This window comes from Antedon mediterranea, chromosome 1 (assembly GCF_964355755.1).
Source record: "Antedon mediterranea chromosome 1, ecAntMedi1.1, whole genome shotgun sequence".
Lineage (NCBI taxonomy): Eukaryota > Metazoa > Echinodermata > Crinoidea > Comatulida > Antedonidae > Antedon > Antedon mediterranea.
Window position 1 is genome coordinate 26,330,909 of NC_092670.1, and position 25,209 is coordinate 26,356,117.

Genomic DNA, 25,209 nt, shown 5'->3' on the forward strand with positions numbered 1-25,209 from the left:
CAATACTTGTCTATTTCATCTCGCCATCTCACTCTTTGTCTTCCTCTATTTCTGCTCCCATCCATGGGTCTCTATGATGTCATTAGCAAAGTCCATCTATTGTCTGTTTTCCTACTGATATGTCCAGCCCACTTCCACTCACTTAATTTGATAGTTCTCATAATGTCTAGGACTTGTGTTTGTTTCACACCCATTCATTTATTTTTCTGTATGTGATTCCAAGCATATTTCTTTCCATGTTGTGCTGTGCTGCTGCTACTTTTCCATTTTATTTGACAGTGTCCAGGTCACAGCTCCATATGTCATGGTTGGTTAAACACGCATTGATTAAAGACCTTTCTTTTTAGGCTTGACGGTATTTCCCGTCTCATGATGTTGCTCAGTTTTCCATATTGGCACCAGCCTAATCTGATCCTCCTCTTTATCTCCTGTTCTTGATTCTTTTCTTTCAGGCTAAATCTCTGCCCCAGATAGATATATTCATTAACTTCATCAATTTTATTGCCATTAATAGTCACAGATCCATGAGGTATCATGGAATTTGCCATATTCTTCATATTCATTTTCAATCCAAAACATTTGCTGGCATTTGCAAGGTCTTTAAGCATATCCTCTATTTCACTAATTTGCTCTCCCAGGACAACAATGTCATCTGCAAACCTCAGATGATTACATTTCTCCATTGATATCCACTATTTTATCCTCCCACTCCAGTGAGCGAAATATGCCTTCCAAACAGGCTGTAAACAGTTTAGGACGAAATTGTATCGCCTTGTCGGACACCCTTCTTTATGTGGATTTTCTCGCTTGGTTTGTGCATCTTAACTGTGGTAGTTCAGTTGGTGTAGATGTCCTTGAGTAGGTTAATGTACTTATGATGAATTCCTTGATATTAAGAGCTTTAGAACTGACTGTGTCTCCACCGAATCAAATGCCTTTCCATAGTCTATGAAGGCCATACAAAGCGGTTTGTTGTATTCTTGGCATTTTTCTTTGAGCTGGTTCAGTGTATGAATATGATCCATGGTGGAAAACCCACTCCTAAACCCTGCTTGTTCTCTGGGTTGGTGGCTATCAAGTGAATTTTCCATTCGATTTGTCAGGATTCTTGTAAACAACTTGATGTTTGAAAGAAGACTAATAGGTCTGTAGTTTTTGAGATCCCCCTTTCTTGAAAAGGATGATCATGTTAGCTTCTTTCCACTTCTCTGGCACTTTCCTCTGTGTATAGCTTCGCCAGCTTCTTAGCAATGACATCTTCCCCTCTTTGATTGTGTCAATTAAAATCTGGTCCTGGTGCTTTTCCTCGTTTCATGTTTTTGACTGCATGCTGCACCTCCCAATATGTGATGTCTGGAGTTTCTTCTGAGTCTATGGATAATTGAAGTACTGGCTGCTTTGATAGAGTACTTCATAAAATTCTTCAATCCTCATCAAAATCATGTCTTGATCTGTGATTTCTCTCCCTTTTTTTTTTATCAAGTAATGTTATTTTCTGCTTTTTACTTGCAAGTTTCTGCTTTGTTTTCTTTAAACTTCTATTGTTTGTTATTGTTTTTTGAATTTTAAGAGTGTTGTATTTTCTGATGTCTTGTCAGAGTTTCTTTCGTATTGTCTTGGATGTTTCTGTATATTCAACATTCTGGAATCCAATTCCATCTCTCTTCATATTCCTCCTTTTCTCCATTTGCCGCTTGGTGCGATCTGAGAGTTTGGACTTGTTACAACCGCTAATGTAGAAAACGCCAGCTAATGTAGAAACAACCGTTAGTGTAGAACAATCCACCACTAATGTAGTAAAACAGCTTATGTAGTAAATAACAATCAACACCAGCCAATGTACAAACGGTCAACAGCTTATGTAGTAATGAAAATTGCCTCTCAGCTTATGTAGTTACTATCGCCAGCTAATTTAGAAAATGTTATATATTTTACAAAAATGTCTAAATCATGTGGAAATGCATCGATCTTTACTTAGATATCAGTCTTTCCACCGCTCGTAAGCAACCAACTTTCTAAAACGACCACACATCGTAAGCAACCATCTCTGTTAAGGGACCGCTTCTCATAATCGATCACCTCACCACTTCTCGTAGAGTTCTGCGGTGTGACGTCACAACGGTAGATGGCACTGCGTGGTTGCTAGCGCAACCAAAAATGCGTTCAACGCTATATGTTGATAACCACTATAGATTTGTGTTGCTATATATATCTTAGCTTATAATTTTTAACTTAAACTGTAGTTGAAGAATAAATAGATTATTAAAAACAAATATTTAGTGATCTTTTGAAATTTTAGTTTGTTTTTATTGAAAATTATTAAGTTTTAAAAGACTACTTCAATAAGCCTATTCCAAAACCATTGGTGAACTAGGAGTCACTCAGGCAGGTTGAACGCATTTTTTGGTTGGCTAGCAACCATGCAGCGCCACCTACCATCCATGCAGCGCCACCTACCGTAAATGACCCCCACTTGTAAATGACCCCCCTCTATTGAACAACCACCATCTCTGTTAATGGACCGCTTCTCATAATCGACCACCTCTCAGAAGTGATCACCTCCTTGGGACCCCCTTTCATTTATTTTTTGTCACAGGACATGTGCCTTTATCAAAAAGTTACCGATCAGCCCGTTTTTTTTTTGGTGATAAGAGAGGTGGTTGATTATGAGAAGTGGTCCTTTAATAGAGGGGGTGTTCCTTTAAAAGATGTCGTCACTGGTCAAAAATAAAGTTTCAACTAGGGCCATATCCGCCCAACAATTTCCGAGATATGAAGTGTATCCCAAGCCGAAAATGTTTGTGCCGGCTATATGTCAAAGGTCAAAATTGAGGGTTTTATGACAGTTTTATGATTTTTATTACATTAGAACAAACAGCCCAAAAATTATTTGTATCGATATAAGGAAGCAAAAAAACACTGTTGGCATAGTTTGCTAGAGGGTGCAGGTAACCCCTTTCTGGCTCCCCAACTATATTGTTTATTTAATGTATATTTAACATTATATTTAAAAAGAAAAATAATGTTTTAATGGTTGCATCTGGACTGGACTCAATCAAGCTCATCTTAAAATTGCCCCAGAGTTAAACTTGTGTTCCTCTCCCAATTGATAATGTAGAAAACAGCCACACATCAGTTTCATAAGATTTTATTTACATTTTCATATACTGAGTTTATCAAGTACAGTATTCTAATTGTCTATTCATGGTTAATAAATAAAACCCAAAATTACCCAATAAGCTCTAAGTTGAGGAATGTAAATTGTCGTATTCGATTGGGAACTTTCGTTGTCAACGTAAAGATTCGTTGAGTACTTTTTGTATTCGACTTGTAAATTTGTGCTCAACAGAAAGTCATTCGAATAGAAAACGTTGACAACGAAAGCTTTTTCGTGAAGAACAATCTCAACGCTCAAAATACTCCGTTAAAGAAGTACTCAACGGAAAAACTGTACTCAACGGTGAAAGTCTAAATCGAATACGACAATTGTTTTTACTACAATGTAGAAATTAATTTGATTTAAAGCGAAATTTTTTTTTATACCAAAAACATGTTTACACTACTTTAACTTTCAATAAATATGCAAAAGAAGATTTTTTTTTAAAATACAGTATTTAAAATTGCACTAATTTTTCAGTATATGTAATATAGTATATCCACTGCCATGATATACTGAAAATGTATTAATTAATTTGAAACGATAAGATGAGGAAATCTGTGAGAATGAGAAAAAGTTGCCCACTTTATATCAATCAATTAATTACTCTTCCAACTGAGAATTAAACCTTTTAATCCAACAGCCAAATGCCTATTTTTTTCATAACCTTACAATGTTTTCTAATTTTTTTTTTTACGGATTTTGATTCTCGATACCATCAGTCAAAATAAAGAATTTTGTTACTGGACGGCTGTCAACAGCAACAATTTGCACCCACAGTATGAGTCTTAGGACTACAACAAAATATGGATATTTTTGTGTCATATTTCACCCCACATTTTTACCCCACATAGAGTATTTCCAATATAGGGTTTCTTGTAGCCCCACATAGAGAACCCAGAAGAGTCCATCAAGGACCAGCCCTTGGGTTCATTTAGGCAAATCCATAAATGTTCCTTAAAGATCAAGGGTACACATTTAGTTTTATTCCATATTATGGTTAAATCTATGAACTATTTACCCCATACAGGTATCAGGTCCTTATGTAGTGCACCACATACAAATCCCAAAAGAATTCTTAGAGGGTTAATTCGGGCAAATACATATCCATGGGTTATTTATTTGTATTGTGTGGACAGGCAACTTTTTCCTGTTTGGGCCAGCCTATTGAGACCAAATGTTTGACTACCCATTTCCATTAATACAGAGCCGGTATGGCCCATAGAGAACAGAAAAGATCCTAAATGGATCAAAAAGCTGCCACTTTTTGAGAAAATGTTGCATTATTGGCCCCCTACGATAAATATTCATTATTATTATTTTTTTTTTAAACGTAGGTCCCAGTCTTGCAGCAGGTATAGATAAACCCAAAAGTAAAATTGATTATGATGGAAGAGAACCCTTCAAAGACAATGTATTCAATTTTGAACCCGTGTCATGTGAATGGGTCTTTAGCTATCTGAGCAATCTTCCAACAAATAAAGCTACTGGGTTTGACAATTACCCCCATATATTTATAAAATAGCTGCTTAAACGATTTCCCCAATTATTAAGCATATTATAAATCATTCGTTTACTACATGCTGTTTTCCTACAAATTGGAAAACTGCAAAGGTAAAACCCATATTTAAGAAAGGTGATAACTCGAACCCAAGTAACTATCGTCCTATTTCTATACTACCAGTAATTTAAAAAATTATAGAGCGTGCTGTCTTTGATCAACTATATACATATTTAAATATTAATAACCTAATATATGTAAATCAATCTGGTTTTCGTCCATCGTACTCTACATCTACAGCACTTGCCAAAATTACTGAAAATTGGTACAGTGAAATCGATGAGGGTAGGATGGTCGGTCTATGCATGCTGGATTTCAAAAAAGCATTTGATACGGTAAACCATCACATATTATTGAGTAAATTAAGATTATATGGACTTAGTAATTATACAATACAGTGGTTTAAAAGCTACCTTTCTGAAAGATCCCAATTCACAAATGTCAATGATATGTTATCTGAACGTACAGTCATCAAATGTGGGGTGCCCCAGGGTTCAATCGTCGGTCCTTTGGCTTTCCTTATATATATAAATGATATGCCACGTGTTGTTAACAAGTGTAAACTTAGTATGTATGCAGACGACACTATTGTATATTATGCATCAGAAAATGAAATTTATCAAACAATAAACTATGAGCTTGAACACATTTATGATTGGCTGAAGAATAACAAACTAAGTCTGAACATCTTAAAATTAGAATTTATGCTAATAGGATCAAATCAGAAACTCTCCAAAATTGAAAACAGAGAACGTTCTGTCCACATAAATAATATTCAAGTTCCTAGAGTATGCTACAGTAAACATCTTGATGAAACGCTAAGCTGGAAATACCATATTGAATATACTCGTGCGAAGGCTCTAAAAGGTTTAGGTATGCTTAAACGATGTGGACACATTTTTCAAAATAATATATTAAGAAATATTGCAAATTCTATTATAATTCCACATCTAACTTATTGTAGTGTAATCTGGGGTAATTGTGGCTCGAGCTTTCTAAAAAGAGTACAAACTGTACAAAATAGAACAGCTCGAATCATATTTGGCCTATCTTGGGACACACCAAGTAAAGATGCACTTCAGCAAGTAAATTGGCTTACCCTCTCAACTAAAGATGAGTATGAATGTTGCATGTCAATTTATAAAGTTATGACGGGGCGTGCACCCACATATCTATCAAATCTAGTTAAACAAAATAATTTCAAATATAACTTTAGACATAATGATACAAACCTCAATGTTCCGAAACCTCGCACTGAGTATAAAAAACGTAGTATTTCTTATAAGGGGGTTATAACTTGGAATAAACATAATATTGATATCAATAAGATGCCACAATCTCTGAACGTATTCAAAAAAGAAATTGCAAACATATTTAAACTGGAAGCCTAATGCTGTATTATTTTTCTCTCTTTTAATGTTTTTGTATAAATGTGTATACACTGTATTATTTGTATATCTTATATTACCTATCACATTGTGGAAGAACACCTTTATTTTATGGTGAACGAATTTTATATTTTGTACTTTTGTATAATAATTTCGTGAATAAATAAAGATTTTGATTTTGATTGATTGATTTATATTATCAAAATATAGAATAAATTTATTAATTATGTCAAAGGTCAATAACCACACTTCTGGTCATTTTCAAGCAAAATCTTCTGTTAGACTGAATATAAATATATATCTTGGGAACAATTTGCAACTAGTTTTAATTCACTCTAACCTGCCGTTAATTAGATATGGCGGAAAGAGGTCAAAGGTCAATTGCTAAAAATGGGGTTTCCAGTCAATTTTACAAAAAAAAAACTGTTAGAGCTAATATAAACATATACAATGTGAACAATTTGACACCAAAATTAACTCAATATGTCCTGTAAATCCAGAGATATAAACATGTTTGTATGAACATAGCGGCCATTTTGTTTACGCTAATTACGCAAATTGCTCAATGCAGAGAGCCGTCCAGTAAAGAATTCTTCATTCTGATGGTATCGAGAATCAAAATCAATTAAAAAAAAAAATTTAGAAAACATTGCAAGGCTAACCATTGGGGTACAACAACCTGCCAACCAGACTATTCTGATTGACAAACAATTTGCATATGTCCTAACCATAAGACCAGTGGAGCTTTTCTCAAATTCAGTTTAATAGCGACTCTTGAACACTCGGCATGGTACAGCAGAACAGCACTAGTATGTAGTCAATTGACCAATTTGATAAGCCCTCATTTGAATACATAATTTTCAGTTTATTAGAATGGCTTTATCCTTCTTTCACAATGGACACCAAAAGCCTTCATACTCTGTTTTCCATTTCAATGGTCATATTGTTTAAACGATCAATTACCCATTCTATGGTGGGACGTTCCATAGGTTCCACCACTAGCATAGAAGATATAAGTTCATTGATAGATGGTGAATATCTGCAAAGAAAAATTAATTCTTTTTTTATGAACAAGCAATGCATTGATAATAAAGTTACAGTTTTTATTTATTTGTTCTTTATACTGGGTGACTATTTCAGTAAAAAAAAACTGTTCTCCCAAAGACAGAATGCAATGCGCTATTTGATTACCATGATTGGTCAGTTTAATACCAGGGCAATACACATGCACGTAGTAACAACTCAGGACATTTCTGAACAAATAAGAGATTTTACATGGATCCCTTGTTAAATCTCAGCAGAATTTTTAGAAATTGTTTTCACACTATTTAACTTCTTACTTTTTGCAGGTGTGAAAATGGTATAAGTGGAGTCAACTCAAACAACATTGATTATTTTTATTCAATAATCAAACTTACTCAGAGCCTTCTGGAAATTTGAAGTTTCGTCCTATAACTGCCAGATGAATACTGTCACCTTTTATGTAGATGGGTTCAAATGGTGAATATAAATAAGCCATGTTGAATAGTGTACAGCCTAAAGACTAAAGATATAGAATCATATTGATTATTGTACCAAGAATTGATGTATTTGTTAAATGGACACTGTTTGGCTAGGGTGGAAAAAAACAAACATAAAAGGCAGAATAGACCTGATGGCCTCACTGCATGATACTCAAGTGTTTGCATGTGAGTTGTTGTTTTTCCCCAAGTGTGAAAAAATGCAAGTTTCCCCAATCCGAAAGACAACCATTGCTTCAAAAATCAAGGTCAATGTTGTACATCCTTAAATAGTATGTGAGGGATTTGTTTCCAAGTGGAAATACCCTAACCAATGTGGTACAAACTTCCTATTGTCTTGTTGAAATTCTTGATTTGTTTTTTAAAGGCACTGACATTGAAAGAGAATGTTGGTACCATTGTCATTGGCTTTTGACTGTAGGTGCGGGTCATGTCTGACCGATTCAAGGTCAATCCCAGTAAGTGCAAACTCATGCAGGTATGTTTCGTGAAGGCACTGCCTAATCCCTATATCCTTTGGATTTCCAGACATGTGCTTGAAGTGGTGTCTGAGACGAGGGTGATTTTGATTTCTGTGTCTACATGTTATGTTCGCACAATGAAGTTAACATAAGGCCCCTGTTTGGTTTGGCAGCACAACCAAGGACCAAACATACTGATTAAAACAAATCCAACAAGCATAATCATTGATGCTTAATACCAGGGGCGGATCTAGGATTTTGATATGGGATAAATAATTATCTAGGGGGGGCCCGAAATTTTTTTTTCTAGACACCCGGAGATAGCATCTAAGGCGTTTTGGCCAGTCGATTCTTGTCATATAATTATCTGAATATAGTGGGTTTTATAGACCATATTTAATAACCTTTACGGAACTGGTTTTGTTTTGCGCCTAAAGCCTGTTTTCCCGTCGCGAATTTTTACACATTTTTTGCAAAGTCAAGGCCGGTCACGCACAACCGGGCCCGTGTGAAAATTGAAAAAGTTACGGGTTTTGATGCTTCAACCCAGCCGGCCTAGGACATGTTTTCGCTGGTATCTTAATCTAGTTTTTACACTAAAGACAAACATTAAATTAAATTGTTTTTATGTTAACATTTAGTTTTACTTAGGCCTACACTTGTTATTTTGAAATATCAGACTTTAAAAGAGTACAAAAAACATCGTCGCGTTGTAAAAAATCAAGAATTGTCAGCGCGTAGGTATTTTTTGACAAACAATGATGACGTAATTTATGAACTATTTGATTGGTCAGTCAGTTGCATAATATATATATTACAAAAGGGGGGCCCCCATAAATCCGCCCCTGAATACTGCTGAGGCATGGCTAAGAGACAAGGAAAATTTTTTTAATCAGTGCCACTAGACTAAAAAAATTGAGTAAAAAATGCTGTAATTAGAGTACATCAAATGACCAATCCTGTGCCTTAGTGCAACTTGTTTCCATAACTCAACAAATACCTATAATAACCTAAACAATTGTGTGTCTAGACCCATGTTTTCAAAGTCAAGGATAATTTTAGGACCATTCATTGGGTGATCACATTTGTCAACTAGAAAGCCACTCTGAGAGTGCATACCTCCGCCTACTGTAAAATTCTCCTACATCATATTTCTCCGGTAAAAATATATATATATATATATTTGTGTGTGTCTTAATGCTGTTTGTGATTTACGCTAATTTCACTACAAGCATGTGTATGCGAGTTTGGTGTAATGGTTAAACAAGCGTTTCAATTAACAATAGCTTCAGTTGAAAACAATAGAACAGCAACGCGAAAATCAAACGAGTGAATTTGAAAAGAAATAGGTTTTGTAAACTACTTGCATCAAAAAACGTGCACATTAAATCAAATTATGTTTTAAAATTACAAATCACAAATTATAACTCTTGCCTCTTGTACAAAAATGAAGTTTTTTGGACAAGTAGTTCTCGAGAAAATTCAATTTGAGTTTACTTGTTACTTTAAGACTGCTCGCCGGATTTTGAAAAATTCTGTCCTATCTTTTTAACACTAGCAGGTCTGAAAAGTATACTAAAAAGTGGTCCAGAATTGGGACCGTGGTCCGAAATGGTCCCAACATTTAATGGAATGGTCCTTGACCACATATCTATCCGTATATTCATTTTGGTAAAGATCTTGTAATTACTTTTTGAGTAATCCTGCTAACAAACAAACAAACAAACTAGCCTTCGCGCATAGCGCGATACTTGGCCAAATCAAAATTGGCCTCCTGACATTGACCCAATTTTCACCAAAAGTGTGTGTCTTATGCTGGGTGATTTAGGCTAATTTCACTACAATCATGTGTATACAAGTTTGGTGTAAAGGTAATGTAACCAGCCTTTCAACTAACAATAGCTTCAGTCGATTAACAATAGAACAGCAACGCGAAAAACACACGAGTGAATTTGAAAAGAAATATGTTTTTTAAACTACTCGCATCAAAAACCTTGTACAATAAATCTAATTATGTTTTAAAATTACAAATCACAAATTAAAACTCTTGCCTCGTGTACAAAAATGAAGTTTTTTGGAGAAGTAGTTCTCGAGAAAATGTAATATTTAGTTGTTAAATTAAGACTGCTCACCGGCTTTTGATAATTCTGTCCTATCTTTTAACACTAGCAGGTCTGAAAATAATTTTTAAAAGTGGTCCAGAATTGGGACTGTGGTCCAGATTTTAACCAAAATTGGGCAGTGTCGTCCTTGCACCAGGTGACATGTATGGTAGTAATTTGGAGTCATTCGAATCTAACCTGTGAGCGCTAGAGTGATGACAAACAAACAAACAAACAAACTAGCCTTCGCGCATAGCGCGATACTTGGCCAAATCAAAATTGGCCTCCTAAACACACTTGACCCGATTTTCACCAAAAGTGTGTGTCTTAATGCTGTGTGATTTAGGCTAATTTTACTACAATCCTGTGTATACGAGTTTGGTGTACAGGTTATGTAACCAGCCTTTCAACGAACAATAGCTTCAGTCGGCTAACAATAGAACAGCAACGCGAAAAACACACGGGTGAATTTGAAAAGAAATAGGTTTTGTAAACTACTCGCATCAAAAAACCTCTATATTAAATCTAATTCAGTTTTAAAATTACAAATCACAAATTATAACACTTGCCTCTTGTACAAAAATGAAGTTTTTTGGACAAGTAGTTCTCGAGAAAATGTAATTTTAGTTTACTTGTTAATTTAAGACTGCTCACCGGATTTTGATAATTCTGTCCTATCTTTTAACACTAGCAGGTCTGAACATAATTTTTAAAAGTGGCCCAGAATTGGGACCGTGGTCCAGATTTTAACCAAAATTGGGCAGTGTCGTCCTTGCACCAGGTGACATGTATGGTAGTAATTTGGAGTCATTCGAATCAAAACTGTGAGCGCTAGAGTGATGACAAACAAACAAACAAACACACACACAAACCAAACAGATCAACATACTTGGCCAATTTTCAATTTGGCCAAGTAATGAAAGCACTCAGAAACTGAGTGAAGTACTTGGCAAAATATATCCACTGACTGGGAGCATGTTGAAAGATACATTTTTTGCTTTAGGTATTAGCTTTACATGGTTAAAATACTGATAAGGTTAATAATTTGTTTAAATAATTTTTAATACAAACAATTCCGGCATTGTAACAATGACCTTTCTAAAATCAAGATTGACCAGAATAATGGTCGAGGAGTGTCTTGAAGCTGTGCGGATTTGCGGCGCCTCTGCCTTAACCCATGTAGTAAGCTTAACCGCGTGACCAGTCGACTAATATTTTGGTCCATATCAAAGAATATGTCCATGTTAAAAAAAGACAGAATGCGTGCTATTTAATATATCGTACGGAAGATAAGCTTTTGAGACATGACCAATATATCAGTTTTCCTGAAAATTAATAGGCATGTTCTGTAAGTATATATACCTATGTACAGAATGAAATAAGGAAGGACACACGCAAGTACAGTACTAAAAAAACTAATTATCAACTAACAATAGTTTAATTTGAATAACAATAGAACAGCAACGCGAAAAACAAACGGGTGAATTTGAAAAGAAATAGGTTTTTTAAAACTACTCGTATCAAAAAACCTGTACATTGAATCAAATTATATTTTAAAAATTACAAATAAATTACAAGTTATAACTCTTGCCTCTTGTACAAAAATGATGTTTTTTGGACAAGTAGTTCTCGAGAAAATGCAATTTCAGTACACTTGTTACTTTAAGACTGCTCGCCGGCTTTTGAAAATTGTCTCCTATCTTTTAACACTAGCCGGTCTGAAAATAATATCATTTTTTTTTATTTGTGAAGTTATTAATAAACCAATTGTCTTGATTTTCAATAGGCATGGCCTGAGAGTATATACCTATCTACACCCAAAAATTCAGAATGATTGATTGAAATATATATTTATACTGGGTAACCTCTTCAGTCAAAGACTGGTCTCCCAGAGGGCCCAGTTGGTGATCAGTGGCTGTGATGTACTAATACACCGGGGTAACCCCCTACTCGTCTCGAAAGATGTACTAGGTTCTTTAAAGTGCACACGAGCAAGTTGTGTACACTGGACCTACGGTTTATAGTCCTTATCCGAGAAGACTCGTTCTACCACCAGAACCATGGAGTGAGTGAGCCTCGAACCCCTGCCGATGTTATGGCTACGTGATTACGGTTCCACTGTCTTAACCGCTCGGCCACTCACTTAATAACTTGAAAACTGTAGGCGCTATCGTGCTAACAAACAAACAAACAAACATACATACAAACATACAAACAAACAAAGTAAATACTATACTTGGCAAAATTCTTTTTGCCAAGTAACAAATCAACATACTTGGCCAATTTTCAATTTGGCCAAGTAACAAACACACAAACAGATCAACATACTTGGCCAATTTTCAATTTGGCCAAGTAACAAACAAACAGACAGACAAACAAACCCACGCGATCGATTACATATACCTCCTTGGCGGAGGTAAATAACCTGTTGTGTTAATTTTATACATGTTCATCCATGTCCATCCTTTATCTTTGGACAAACATGTAGTAGAATGTTACAATTACTGAGATGGACGTCATCAATGGCTATTACTGTACACATCCATTTTAAAATGGCTCCAACTTGGTGGACATGTGTTACCTTGAATCAGTACATTCTCATAATATAAAAAGGAGTGTCAAATTTCTGTGTAGTATGGACATACTAGAAACAAATTGGTATTCTTTTTCAACGTCATTACATTTGCAAACTTTACAGATTGTTGTGGCCTACACTTCAATTCATCTTTTTGTTGACAGAATTGAACTATTTTAATAAGTGATTCTTTTAAATAAAGGTATTACAAATTTTATAAATAAGCTTTAAATTTATCGTAAGCAATATTTTGATGATTTTTAATGATATTGTAATATATTTTAATTTATTTTGATATAGTATTTTTATGCATTTTTAATATTTATACAATTATATTCTAAATGTTTTTTTATCCAATGAGTGCAATAGGAGACCTACTAGATAGTGATTAAGTTCGCTTTTTAGGCCCTGTTTCTGCTGCCAAGTAAATACCGTATCTAATACAGCTTGCGTCAATATGAAGGGATCAAAAATTTGAAATTATTTTTCAGGTGAAACGCTTAGAAGTTTACAGACACGTATCGCTCAACATACGCTCATACAAGGAAGAAGGTATGAGTTATTTACAAATTTTTTAATTTATGAATAACCTTTTGTACGCATTTGGAGGATTTTCAGAGATAAGGTGAAGGTATTGGGCATGTCAGGGATGGGGGTTCGCAGTTGGTTAAGGGAAGGTTCGCCCGAACCATAAAACCCTTCCTGGCTACAGGCCTGTTTAGGACAAGTACTAATTTAGTACAATACAGTAATTAAAAACATACATACCCAAATATCTATCTTTTCGTTAATCACACAATGACTTTCGACATGAAAGAGTTCAGGAGCTCTGAACAGCATGCTGCATTTTTCACCAGCAGTATCCTGCAAAAAGTTGTAATGTGTACCCTTGACATCTGATAGGTTAAATTTGTATCATATGCCATTCAGTATTAGTTCAGAAAAGTTCAATTAAATAGTTTGCAGGTTTAATCTTTTGTAAACTTGTTGAACCAAAATCGGAGCGCTACCTTTTCGAATGTCTAGCTCCATCACCTACTGTAGCTTTCAACATTTAACGTGGAATTAAATAAAAGTTTACTTTTGAATCATTAGCTGAAGCTCTAGAGATCTGGAATGACATCTCAGTGAACAGCATTATTTATATCATGTTAAATTAAATGGGGTGAAAGGGTGATTGTAACAGATAACTATTTAACTCGGCTCTGTTGATGTTAATTTGTTTAAATTATTCATTGCTCTAATAATTAATTTTTACCTGTAAAGCAATAGCCTCTGACCTTCCCTTTACCTCTAACCTTGCAGGTGCCATTGATCCAAAATCCATCAATATAGGCATGTCATCATCTCCAAACATTATGTTATGTGGTTTGATATCCCTAAAATAATACAAATTAATTGACGTTTTGTAAAAATAATGTATATATATTACTTTAAAAACATTAATCCAGGTCACTCCTTGTATTAAATGTACGTATTATGCACTACCTACATACTGTAGCTCGCGGTGAATGTTCTCTTGTGGACGGTCTTTAGACCTAGCCTAGCTAAACTTAGTTTTGAGAGCCTAGCTGAAAAGGTTTATTTGTCCATTATCATAATAAAATAACAATAGAAATTCATCGTTAAGATTGGCAAATATTAGTCAATAAAAAAAAGAAATATAAACTAAAAATTCAAATATAAAAACACACGCGCACAATAAGTAAGTTAAACAAGAAATATTTCTAACAAAAAAACGGCGCTTGTCGACTTTTTGACTAACATTTTTAATTATTGTTCTTTCTTCAGATATAATGGTTTATTATAAATTATTTTGGTTTAACAATCAGTAATAAACATTTTGTGTAAATATAGTCTGGCCTGCTGTACAGAACAAAAATATAAGCATAAACTAAACTATAGTATATGTACATATCAGTCACTGGAACTAGACCCAAAGGAAGGCCCATGTTACGCGTTAAAGACGTAGGCAAACGTGATCTGAAGTCGGGAAACACAAACGTCACAAACTGGGAGGCGTCTCGGATCGCAGTATGTGGAGATCCACTATCAAGATGTGTGTCCAAACAAGCGCGAGTGGACGCGACGAGAAATGGACGCTACTCAAGAAACGTAGAAAGGAGAGAGCATCAAATGTGACCAATCATGCCGCTCAAAATCGGACTTCTTAGTCACAGCAGACCCTGCACCAAATGACGGATAGAGGGCGCATACCTATTGTCACTCGAGACCGACGGCTGGCAAGAAAAATATCCTTTGTTTTACCAACATTTAACTTTAAATTATTCTATTTATTTCAATTACTCAATTTACGATATAGTCAAACTCATTATCATGCTTATCGCCTAAGATGTATCCTGTGATAACAGTATCATCTGCGTATTTAATCACAGAACATTTATCATTTGCTGACCTAAAATTAGAGGTGAAAAGGGAATACAACACAGGTGGTAAGCGTATGTACTGTACAAACATTGTACGCTAGCTATAGGACAATACTGCATTAATTGTCTTTCTGTTTTTTCAAGTATTTCTGTATTTTCACTGAAAAGTTATGAGTCTTCCATTTGTTTTGGCCTCACGATCGATAAAAAAGTGGGAAAATAAAAAAAAAAATATATATATATAAATCCGCGCACAATGCATGTTGGGATTTATAGCGGACGAAAAAAGTTATCGCAATAAGACCATACAGTATTATTTTTACATTAAATGTAGTTTGTGACCTTAAATTAGATCTAAAAAACGTTACGTAGGGAATGGGACATTAACATTTAAATAAAAAAATGTCACTATTAGCTTACATTAAAGCTTGTTTCTGCTTTTTGCTTTTTTTTATCTGTCATTAAAAATTATCAATTATTATAGTCCCGATCGGGCCGCACACCCACAGTACACCACTGAAAAATTACACTGGCCCGCCCAAATGCATTATGCACTGGAGTGAAAAAAAGAAACATTATCGTATTTCATGTCATACTGTGACAAAAAAATCAATCAAGAAATTGTCCTTGTTTTTTAACGATCTTTTGTGTCAGAGTAGGGAGTATTGCTGACCAATTTAATTACATACCTATGAGCTATTGGTGTTGGCTTGGCATTGTGCAGCTCTCTGACACCCTCACATGTTGCCTTGAAAATTCGTATAAGCTGTGCTTGGTTATAGTGTTGTCCAGCTTCTTTCAATTTATCTAAAGCCTCTTGAAGCATTCCACGCTGTAAACGAAAATAAATTGTGTGTATAATTAAATTTTATACATTATATTCCACTTCCTGTACACTCTCTGGTTGTCAAAACAATCATTGATGTTAACAATATAGACCTTGATCCAAATTGTTCTAGAAACAATAATAGAAGAAATTAAATTATTTATTTTACAATACAAAAAAAGAAACATAGTGATAAATAAAAAAAGGACAGCAATAAATGGACAAAGATAGCGATAAATGGACAAAAATAAGATAATTATTTTCAAGCTAGACAACCTCTCGTTTGTAAACGGTGCAAAAAAGTAGGCCATATTGAACGATTTTGTCGTAGTAAGGATGGCTTTTTGTCGACAAAGACTGATACTGTTTCAAAACCATGTACACCTTACATTTGTAGAGGCCTAGTTGAAGGATGTGATTGTGAAATTTTGATAGACTCTGGATGTGATATGACACTTGTTCATTCTGATTTAGTAGCGGCTAAGAAAATTAATCGCGCGGAGCAGGTGCGTCCATGACCATGTCCAAGCCTATCCTACTGCATTCGTAAATATTAAGGTTAATAACGAAGACCATAATTTGTTGGTTGGCGGTTGCAGTGATTTACCAAGAGATGTAATTCTTGGTAGGGAATTTCCTAATTTTGGAGACTTATTAGTATAGGGAAGGGGAATAAGAATCATGATAGGCATAGTTTTGTTGCCACTAGAGATCATGCTAGAAAAGAAAAACTAAGAGATGAAAACGACTTAAATTCGGAAAAAGCTTCTGGGGTTATTTCACGTTAGTTAGATGATGTGGTTAATTTTCAAGAAGAATTTGGACATTAGATGGCCAACTACTCAGTGACAACCCTCCCAAAGAAAAAGTTCATAAAGTGAAAAACGAAAAGTTAGGAAAGAGTTTGCAAAAACAAAGGAAGCTAAATCTAGCCAATAGTGAATTAGACATTTTAGATATTGGCAGGGATAAAAATTAAGGATTATCAGGATAAAGAATAGAACTTTAATTTCACTTCGAGAACAGATGTTAGTACAGAAAGATGACGATGCTATAAAGACAGTCTGTAAAGATGGAATTTTATTTGGGCAGGTTTTTACTAAACACCAGACAGAACCAATAGAGCAACTAGTAGTTCCATACCCTTGCCGTAATAATGTCAGTAATTAGTTAACCATTCCGACAAATTGACATGAATATTGTTGGTTTATTATTAGTTTTCATTAATAATTATATTCTATGTTATTATGGTGTATTTAAGTTTTATAGAATAGGAGTGGGTTAACTTTTGCCACGTCCATGTATACTAGCCCCTCAAAAAAAAAAAAAGATTTTTGAGCTCAGAAAGAGGGGGGAAGTGTAATAAATTACCATTCCTTAACATAAGTAACATAGTATCTACATGAACATTCTTTTGATTTAAGAAACCATGTATAATTAATATAAGAACAATCAGGAACATTCCAGAAGTGCTATAAATAGAAACTGTAATCCAATAAAATAAGAAGTATATAATATATGATCTAGAAGGTTATGAACATATTGTATATAAGGGGAAGTATGACAATTGTATTAGGAGGGAGAAGGATTTTTGATTGAGGCATTTATTTTGAAGAAGGTTGGATATTAGTTGTTGAAAGTTGAAGTTGATTGAAATCTAAGCTTTGTTTTGAGTTATTTTACAACTTTGTGGATTTTGTGTGTATACTCTTATGTCACAAGGGAGTTCCTAAAGTATTTTCAACCGCTCGGAAAAATTCGTAAAGGGAGTTTGTGACAATAGTTACCTTTTTGTAAATGTGTGTGTACTTTGTAAATTACTTTGTTAATTGTCTTTGAATTATTTTTATTATATTGTTTATGTTTCTCTACTGAACCACTTTGGAAATCAATGCGTTAGCACTGAAAGTGTCATTCAGTATAAAGACAGAATAAACTAGATTTGAAATCGTCAATTTAACGAGTTCGGGTTATCCGCGGAAATGCAACATGCACATACATGAACATCGACAATTATTATGCCATCCTATGAATTAAATATGTTTTACAGTGCTGAATTGTACCTATATCATTGCGGTTTAATAACAGTATTTACGAGAATTACGAGACACATCTTCAAATCTAATTTTTAACATGATGACGTCATCAAAATGAAATGCATAGATAGCAATTTTGGAAGTAAATTATCTGAGCAACAACATATCAACGTGTTGAAGAAATTTGGATACGTAGAATATGGAAGCGCGTTCTTTTAAATGTCATGAACTATGACGCAAAATATGAAATTACGACTTTTATAATTGAACTGGCCATATCATGACGTCACAACATCCGATGCGCATAATTTGTACATGAATTCGTATCTACAATTCAACAGCTTCCAGAAAACGTTTTAATCACTTTTCATTCTGAGGAACTATAATACATTGAAATTTATTAGAATGATGAAAATAAGTGACCCAAGTTATTCACGCTTTTGCACATGAAATATAAATATTACACTTTTGCCAAGTTTCAATTTAAATTGTTTTATGGTTTTTGATGTTAAATACGCGAAATTCATAAAATTGCACGTAACCTGTGTAAACAGCACAGTACCTTTCCTTGACTGGAACACTCACTATATTTAAATACATTGGAGTGACTCTTTGTTTCTCAAGGTTCAAAGTCATTAAGGTCAACATACACAGATGATTCTGCATCTATCCTGAGCGGGTTTTCCGCTCAACTACCTGTCCAGCTCCATGTTTTGTGTAAATGGTAATAAGAAATAAAAGAGATTCCATATATTTGTTTTCCACTTACTGTTTACTGCTCATCTGTGTAAATTGGCTGGGTAACTTTAGTTTTAAATGTGCAAAATTATTTATTATTGAGACTCTAATAAATATCAATTAAATACAGAATTATTGAAGACAAAAACCTCAAATATAATATTAGTGTACAGTTGAACAAAAAAACCATGTACAGTATAGTAACCTCACTCACCCTATAAAATGGAAGAATAAGTAAAACTTCACAGACATCACCACCATGTGAAACCATTGCAGAGTCTTCTAACATAATAAGATTAGGATGTGTAAACCGTCTGTAAAATTCCAATTCATGTAATGCAAATTTTTCATCACTTTTACTGTGACACATTATCCGTTTACATGCAAATAATTTGCCTGTTGCGCCTTCTTCCACAAGATCGACAACACTGAAGCCACTGTGTAAACAAAATAATCAATAGTGATAACAAAATAAAAATGTCTTGTTTATGTTTATATTAAGTATTTGTGTGTCTTATTAAATGGTATTGTATTTTGCTAAGTTCTGGAAAACAAATTTCAGGTTAATTTTTTTTGGACAATAAATTGTATTTTAAATCTTATTATAAATCTTGAGTCATAAAAATATAATATTTGATATATAAAACATAATTCCATTGAATATGTTATTATCTTTCCTTTACGCTATACTGAAGGTTTATCAAAATGGGGAATTAATATACTTACCCTTCTCCTAATCTCTTATGGACATAGAATGCTCTGGAGTTGATTACCAACTTTTCCTTAGTACAGTTACAGCCCATTTTGTTTCATAAATAGTACATAACATGTGCAATTAGCATTAACGGAGCACAAATGACAATAGCGGTCTTTTCTGGCAATTTCTTGCTAAGAAAGATTCTATTGATCTAACTTATTCAGCACAACTTCCATCAGATCATTTTTTAGCTTGAGTGCTAGGGTATCAGTAGACCTGAATTATAAAAATGTAATTTTGTAAACTATTAATATTAATAACCAATTTGATTATCTGGTTTGAAAGTAAAACACTAGTCTAAAATCTTTGAAGTTGATATATATTTGTTCAAGTAGGTTAAGATACGAGAAAACTAAACTGGGTACTACGAGTACGAGTTGGACCTATAGAGGCATAACAATAGGCTTATTTGGGTATGAGATGGCATGGGTACGGGTTATTTTGGTTTACGATGGCATCGGTCATTGTGTACTGTATGGTCGTCGCTGGAGTATTCAAGAGAACAATTTATTAATACACATTCATTTTAATATATTACTTAAAATGAAGACTACATTTTTATACTTAAATCATAATTAATTTAATTAATCATTTAAAAAAAAAAGAGCATACCTATTTTTTAACAAACTGCAATGACGTAATTTGTGGACCATTTGATTGGTCAGTTTTAACGATCATAACGGCAAAGTTGAAACGTGTTCAACTTTAACGATTGAAGACTTTTTAACGTTAATTTTTACCCCCTTTTCCTGTCAAATCGTTTAATCTGTCAAACTCAACGCAGTTTAACAACTGACAGGAAAACAGGCTTAAATAACAAAATTTTATTTTCCTCAAGTCATAATGGCATAGGCCCTAATTATTTTATGCGCGCAATTTATGACGTGCATGTGGTGCGGATAACTAACCCGTCAAAAGTAATAGTAAGTTCAAATCTAGCCTAGGCTAGGCCTTGTTTGTATTACTATTGAGACGAATAGTGACCGTGATCAATATACCAACACAACCTAAATATCAACAGAATACAAATTATGTTGCTGTTTGGGTACAAGTTCACCAGCACAACACAGGAGACTACTACTAGCTAGTACTGTACTTTCGCACCTACCTGGGCATTCTTCACGGTCACTCACCATCAACTCCGCGCAGCAGGTAAATGTTTTAAAATTGGGTAAGCTTGGTGGTGCGATAGTGCAGTACACCGGCGCCTAGATAGCCGGATTCTAGCTAGCCTATTAAAGTAGGGATACAGGTCAGGCCGGTGTACATCGTGTTCGGCCGCAAACGGTTTCGGCCGCAATGTTTTGAATGCCCATATAAGGCGCTATGTATGGAGCGCCAACTATGCATCAACTTCCGTTTGTTCTGCTGGTCTTTTCATTGGGTTATTCCATTCTAAAAATGTGGGTGCATTCTAACGTGATCGATCGAAATTGACCGACATAAAATGTACGGCGTATTATCATATTACTTTCTGTGATATAAGTATTATTTAGAATGCTGTGGTTTGGATATATTTGAATCTATTTTAAATGATTTAGATATACGTTTATTATTATAATAATAATCTTAAACGGGCAATAAACTTGTAGGCCTACTTGTGTCTTGTACATTTACTCTTGCAGGCCTAATGTGTTCTAATAAAAACAGAAATGACCATTAAATCAGTTAATAATAGTTAATACATTAAGTATTTTAAAACTCTGGTTATATAGGCCTATTGTATGTCTAATAATATTGTATATTATCAACAATACTTAAATAAGCCTATTCCTTCGTAAGAAAATAGGAAGAACAAAATAACATTACAGTATTTCGAAATTCCTTTTTTATAGCGATTTTTGGAAAAATTAATATTTAGTATAGGCTTGAATTATTTCAGGATTATACAGTAAAACCTACCAACATTGGATTGCGAAAACTCTGAAAAGGCTACTACTGCTATTGTTTTAAAACAATGAGGGAGTGTCTTGAATTCTATCTTAGACAATGAAGGTGGTGTAGCATGGTTGTTTTTTATTAACATAACAATGAAATGTGTTACGTTTTGTGTCTTCAATTTGTTGAAGTGTTATTAACAGCAAAGTTAAATATAAAAATAATAGTGAATTATTTTATGTTTTTAATAATTAGAGGGAAGCTAGCTTGCTTGTTGTATGTGATTAATGGAGATGTTAATATTAATGTTACATTTTATTATGTTATTTATCCAATATTTACTATTTTTATAAATTGTCACGATTGTTGTAATTCAGTTTGTTAAACTGCAAGAACAATTTAAATAAATAAACCTTGCTTATTATTGTTGTTGCGTCCGTTTTCACTTACATTTCTTTTCTTACGTTATGTTAATATAATATGTTCATTATTGGTTTATATTTATTTTACTCTGTACAGTATTTGTAAAAATAAATGTTATTAAAGTTGTGGTATACATTACTGATTCTGATTTTCTAATGTACAAATTATATGTGGCAAACTTCACCGACATTGATATACAGTAACAACAACGATAAATGAAGAAAAACATAATTAAAAGTTAATATTTATTTGTAAAGTACACACTCTTCTTCATTATAACTTACTAGCAATTATACCCGCCCCAGGGCGGGTTTCAAAATTAGTTTAAAGCCTTCTCAACACCCAACGCCAGTATCTGTCTATACTCACCAACCTCCACCCTTCTTCAATACCACCCCATACTATTTTTTAAAAACAAATTCTTCCCAGTGATGGACAAATTCAATTCAACGTAAGCTTCCAATTGAGAGGAGTATACATAGCTATGTAATTTAATAATGGTTGAAGTACGTTGTAAATTGTGTAAATGAATAGGTGTCATATTGGCTAATAATTAAAATATCTAATTTAGATACTGCGAGCCTTCTTTCTCCTCTCACCACCCCAGTCACAATCAACAAACCTTAACTCCTCCCCTAGAGACAGTTCAAATATAGTAACTTTTCCTAGTACAATTCCAAGCATATAGGCTACTTCATTACGCCAGTATTTTCGCTCTTCCACCTCCCCCTACAAACACACCCCAGATACACTGGGTGATGTGTTGAAGACGGTTCCAGTACAAATTATGTTATTATCACTCCCAACCCATAATCCCTCAGTGGCAGTTTTCAAATGTAGTTTAAAACATTCCAAATACAGTTTCGGTCATGGTGACAGGCCTACATCCCCACCCCAAACTCCCAGCCGCTTCCCAGGAATAATTAAATACTTTAACATTTTCCAAACACAATTCTGGTCTAAGCAAAACCCCCACTATCCCCTGAACCACAACTCCCAAGCCCAAGTTTTTTCCTTGGAGGCATCGGGATGTAGTTGAACACAGTAACGGTAAACAACGTGTGTATGTTCACACAGGAATGGATGTCTGTGTGTAATGAGAAAATCCAAGAGACCGATACATAGCTGGATATGGTTAAAGTACTTTGCTAAATGTGTAATTGAATAGGTGTCATATTGGTTAATGAATAAAATACGTATATCTATATCTATATTTCCCCAAACACCTAGCTGAGGATAATTAAAATACTGTAAAATTTTTGTAGTATACAATTCGATAGCCTACAACCCCTAGCAAAAATGACATCACAAACCACCAGGTAAAACCGTCCGGGTACAATTGCCATCATTTTGATACCCCATATGTATGGTTACATGCAGAAACAGAAATTTGTATAACGAACAAACATCGAAAGTGGGGATTTTGACCACATTTTGGTCCCTAACTTGGATCCTAGGTGGCGGATGATGTTCAAATATAGCTTAGAACATTCCCGGTACAATTGCGGTCATTTTGATACCCCATATGTAAGATTATGTGCAGTAACAAAATTTTGTATAACGAACAAACAAACAGACAAACAGACAAACTCTCTCACTTATAATATAGATAGAAGTGCATATCCTTAAATTAATCTAATAGATAGTACTGTATATAACTTTCATTCTTTTCAGTCTTAAATATCGTTGGGGCACATTTTCCGACCGGTACAAAAATGAAAACATTTCATTATCTTATGTCATTATTTATAATTCAATCTTTATATAAGAAAAAAGAAAGCATGATTTTATGTTCAATATCACAAAATACACATTAAATCTCATTTAATTTGATTTATAAATAACATTTTGTTGTACTTAGTTAATAATAAAACGTCAGATATTTATGACTGTATAATCTCACATAAAAAAAGTAGGGTAAGTGATCTAAATATAACATCGAAACTTTGCTGTATAATGTCTAATTTCATAACGTGATTCACTAGTTATTACAAAAGTTAGTAAAAAGACTTAAAAAAAACAGTTGTTTGTTTGATTTCATCGTGTTACATGAAAAAGAAAATTTTGTAAATATATAATTTTGTGTGTTTTCGCTTGCATCGTTATTCATTTTGGTTTGATTTATTACAGTAAGGCCTCTAAAGTTAAAGTTAAAAAGTATAGTCACCTACAAAAATGACACAAGCGCAGTCGGTTACTTGCAAGAAGTTTGGCTAAACAATGACCATTAATAACGCTTTTAAGTTAGGCGTTTACCGTCACACAATACACACACACACAAAATTCGATACATTTAAGGATTCTTTTTTTGTAATCGGTAAAACAATAACCGGAGTCCGCGCATCTTTATAAGAGAACATCATTTTAGGGAATATTACTTATTTCTGAATTGTCATCTGAATTGTTAACTACACTTTTACTGTTTATCTACGAACCATGAACGATTGTATTGAATGTCGCAAACCCGTAACGGAACAGCAAGAAGAACTGTTTTGCGAAGAGTGTGACACTGTCAGAGATGGCAACATCGTCGGTGTGACTCAGGAGTGAAAAGAGCATGCAGCGTACAGGTTAGCCGTCGAAGAGGGTTTTATTGATTGGACATGTAGAGAATGTGCTCCAGAAAACAACGTCCAACCGGTGCCGAACACGACGGTATTCGTCAACCAACCCTCGTACTCACCAACTCCTCGTACCCAAAATGTTAGCTCGATCGTACCCATGGCATGGTACGGGCTGGCTCGTACCCATCATGGGCTGGCCGGTACCCATGTTTAATGCTATTTAAAGTATATTTATATTACATTTACACATAGTTTTATTACATTTTTAGATACCAATCATAATGATCGATAATATAATGGCAAAAACTACTGACCTAAATAGTGTAATAATTACAGACTCGTACGAAAAAAGCACAGCTTCCACTGTTTATTTGGGTCATTGTTTATATTAATTATACACGTCGAGCCAAGTTAATAATTGAGGGCGCTATTGTACATGGAGGCAAAGTAGTGTATGTTTTGAGGATGCAAAAATAAACGCGAGAGACACTATGTGCGCCTATTTCAAGGGCGCCTCGCACGTCGAGTAGGGATACGGAAGGTTATTGTATAGGAAATAGGCTATATAACAGAAGAATAATATGACTGTCAAATTAAGATTTAATACGAATTAACATATAAAATGTACTGTTATCTTTATAGAAAGTTCAAATGAATCATATTTTTATGTTTTTGAATACAAATTTGTCTTTCAATTACCTGGAATTGTTGAGGTACCTGGAATATCTACCATATTGTATTTCTTTTATTTGCAAATCAACTTTTTTTAAATTATTATTTACATTAATTGTTTATCATTGGACAAAGATAGAGAATTTAATACCTAGCTTTAGAAA

At 34.1% G+C, this 25,209-nt stretch overlaps 1 protein-coding gene across 1 annotated transcript; it reads right to left on the reverse strand.

The window, feature by feature from the left end:
- Window positions 1-6,793: 6,793 nt before the first annotated feature.
- Window positions 6,794-24,766, reverse strand: LOC140063591 (serine/threonine-protein kinase 16-like). Its single transcript, XM_072109986.1, has 8 exons — window positions 24,688-24,766; window positions 19,478-19,724; window positions 18,966-19,188; window positions 15,841-15,983; window positions 14,023-14,143; window positions 13,533-13,628; window positions 7,525-7,649; window positions 6,794-7,145 (listed from the first exon to the last, which is right to left on the reverse strand). The coding sequence occupies exons 2-8, from the start codon at window positions 19,552-19,554 to the stop codon at window positions 7,019-7,021; spliced, it is 912 nt and encodes a 303-aa protein (XP_071966087.1). The 5' UTR covers window positions 19,555-19,724; window positions 24,688-24,766; the 3' UTR covers window positions 6,794-7,018.
- Window positions 24,767-25,209: the final 443 nt, after the last annotated feature.

Coding starts and splice junctions, on each gene's coding strand:
- LOC140063591 (XM_072109986.1), bottom strand. CDS start 19,554: ATGGGCTGTAACTGTACTAAGGAAAAGTTGGTAATCAACTCCAGAGCA. Junction 19,189..19,477: donor CATAAGAGATTAGGAGAAGG/GTAAGTATATTA, acceptor TTGTTTACACAG/TGGCTTCAGTGTTGTCGATC. Junction 7,650..13,532: donor ACGAAAAGATAGATATTTGG/GTATGTATGTTT, acceptor CTATATCTTTAG/TCTTTAGGCTGTACACTATT.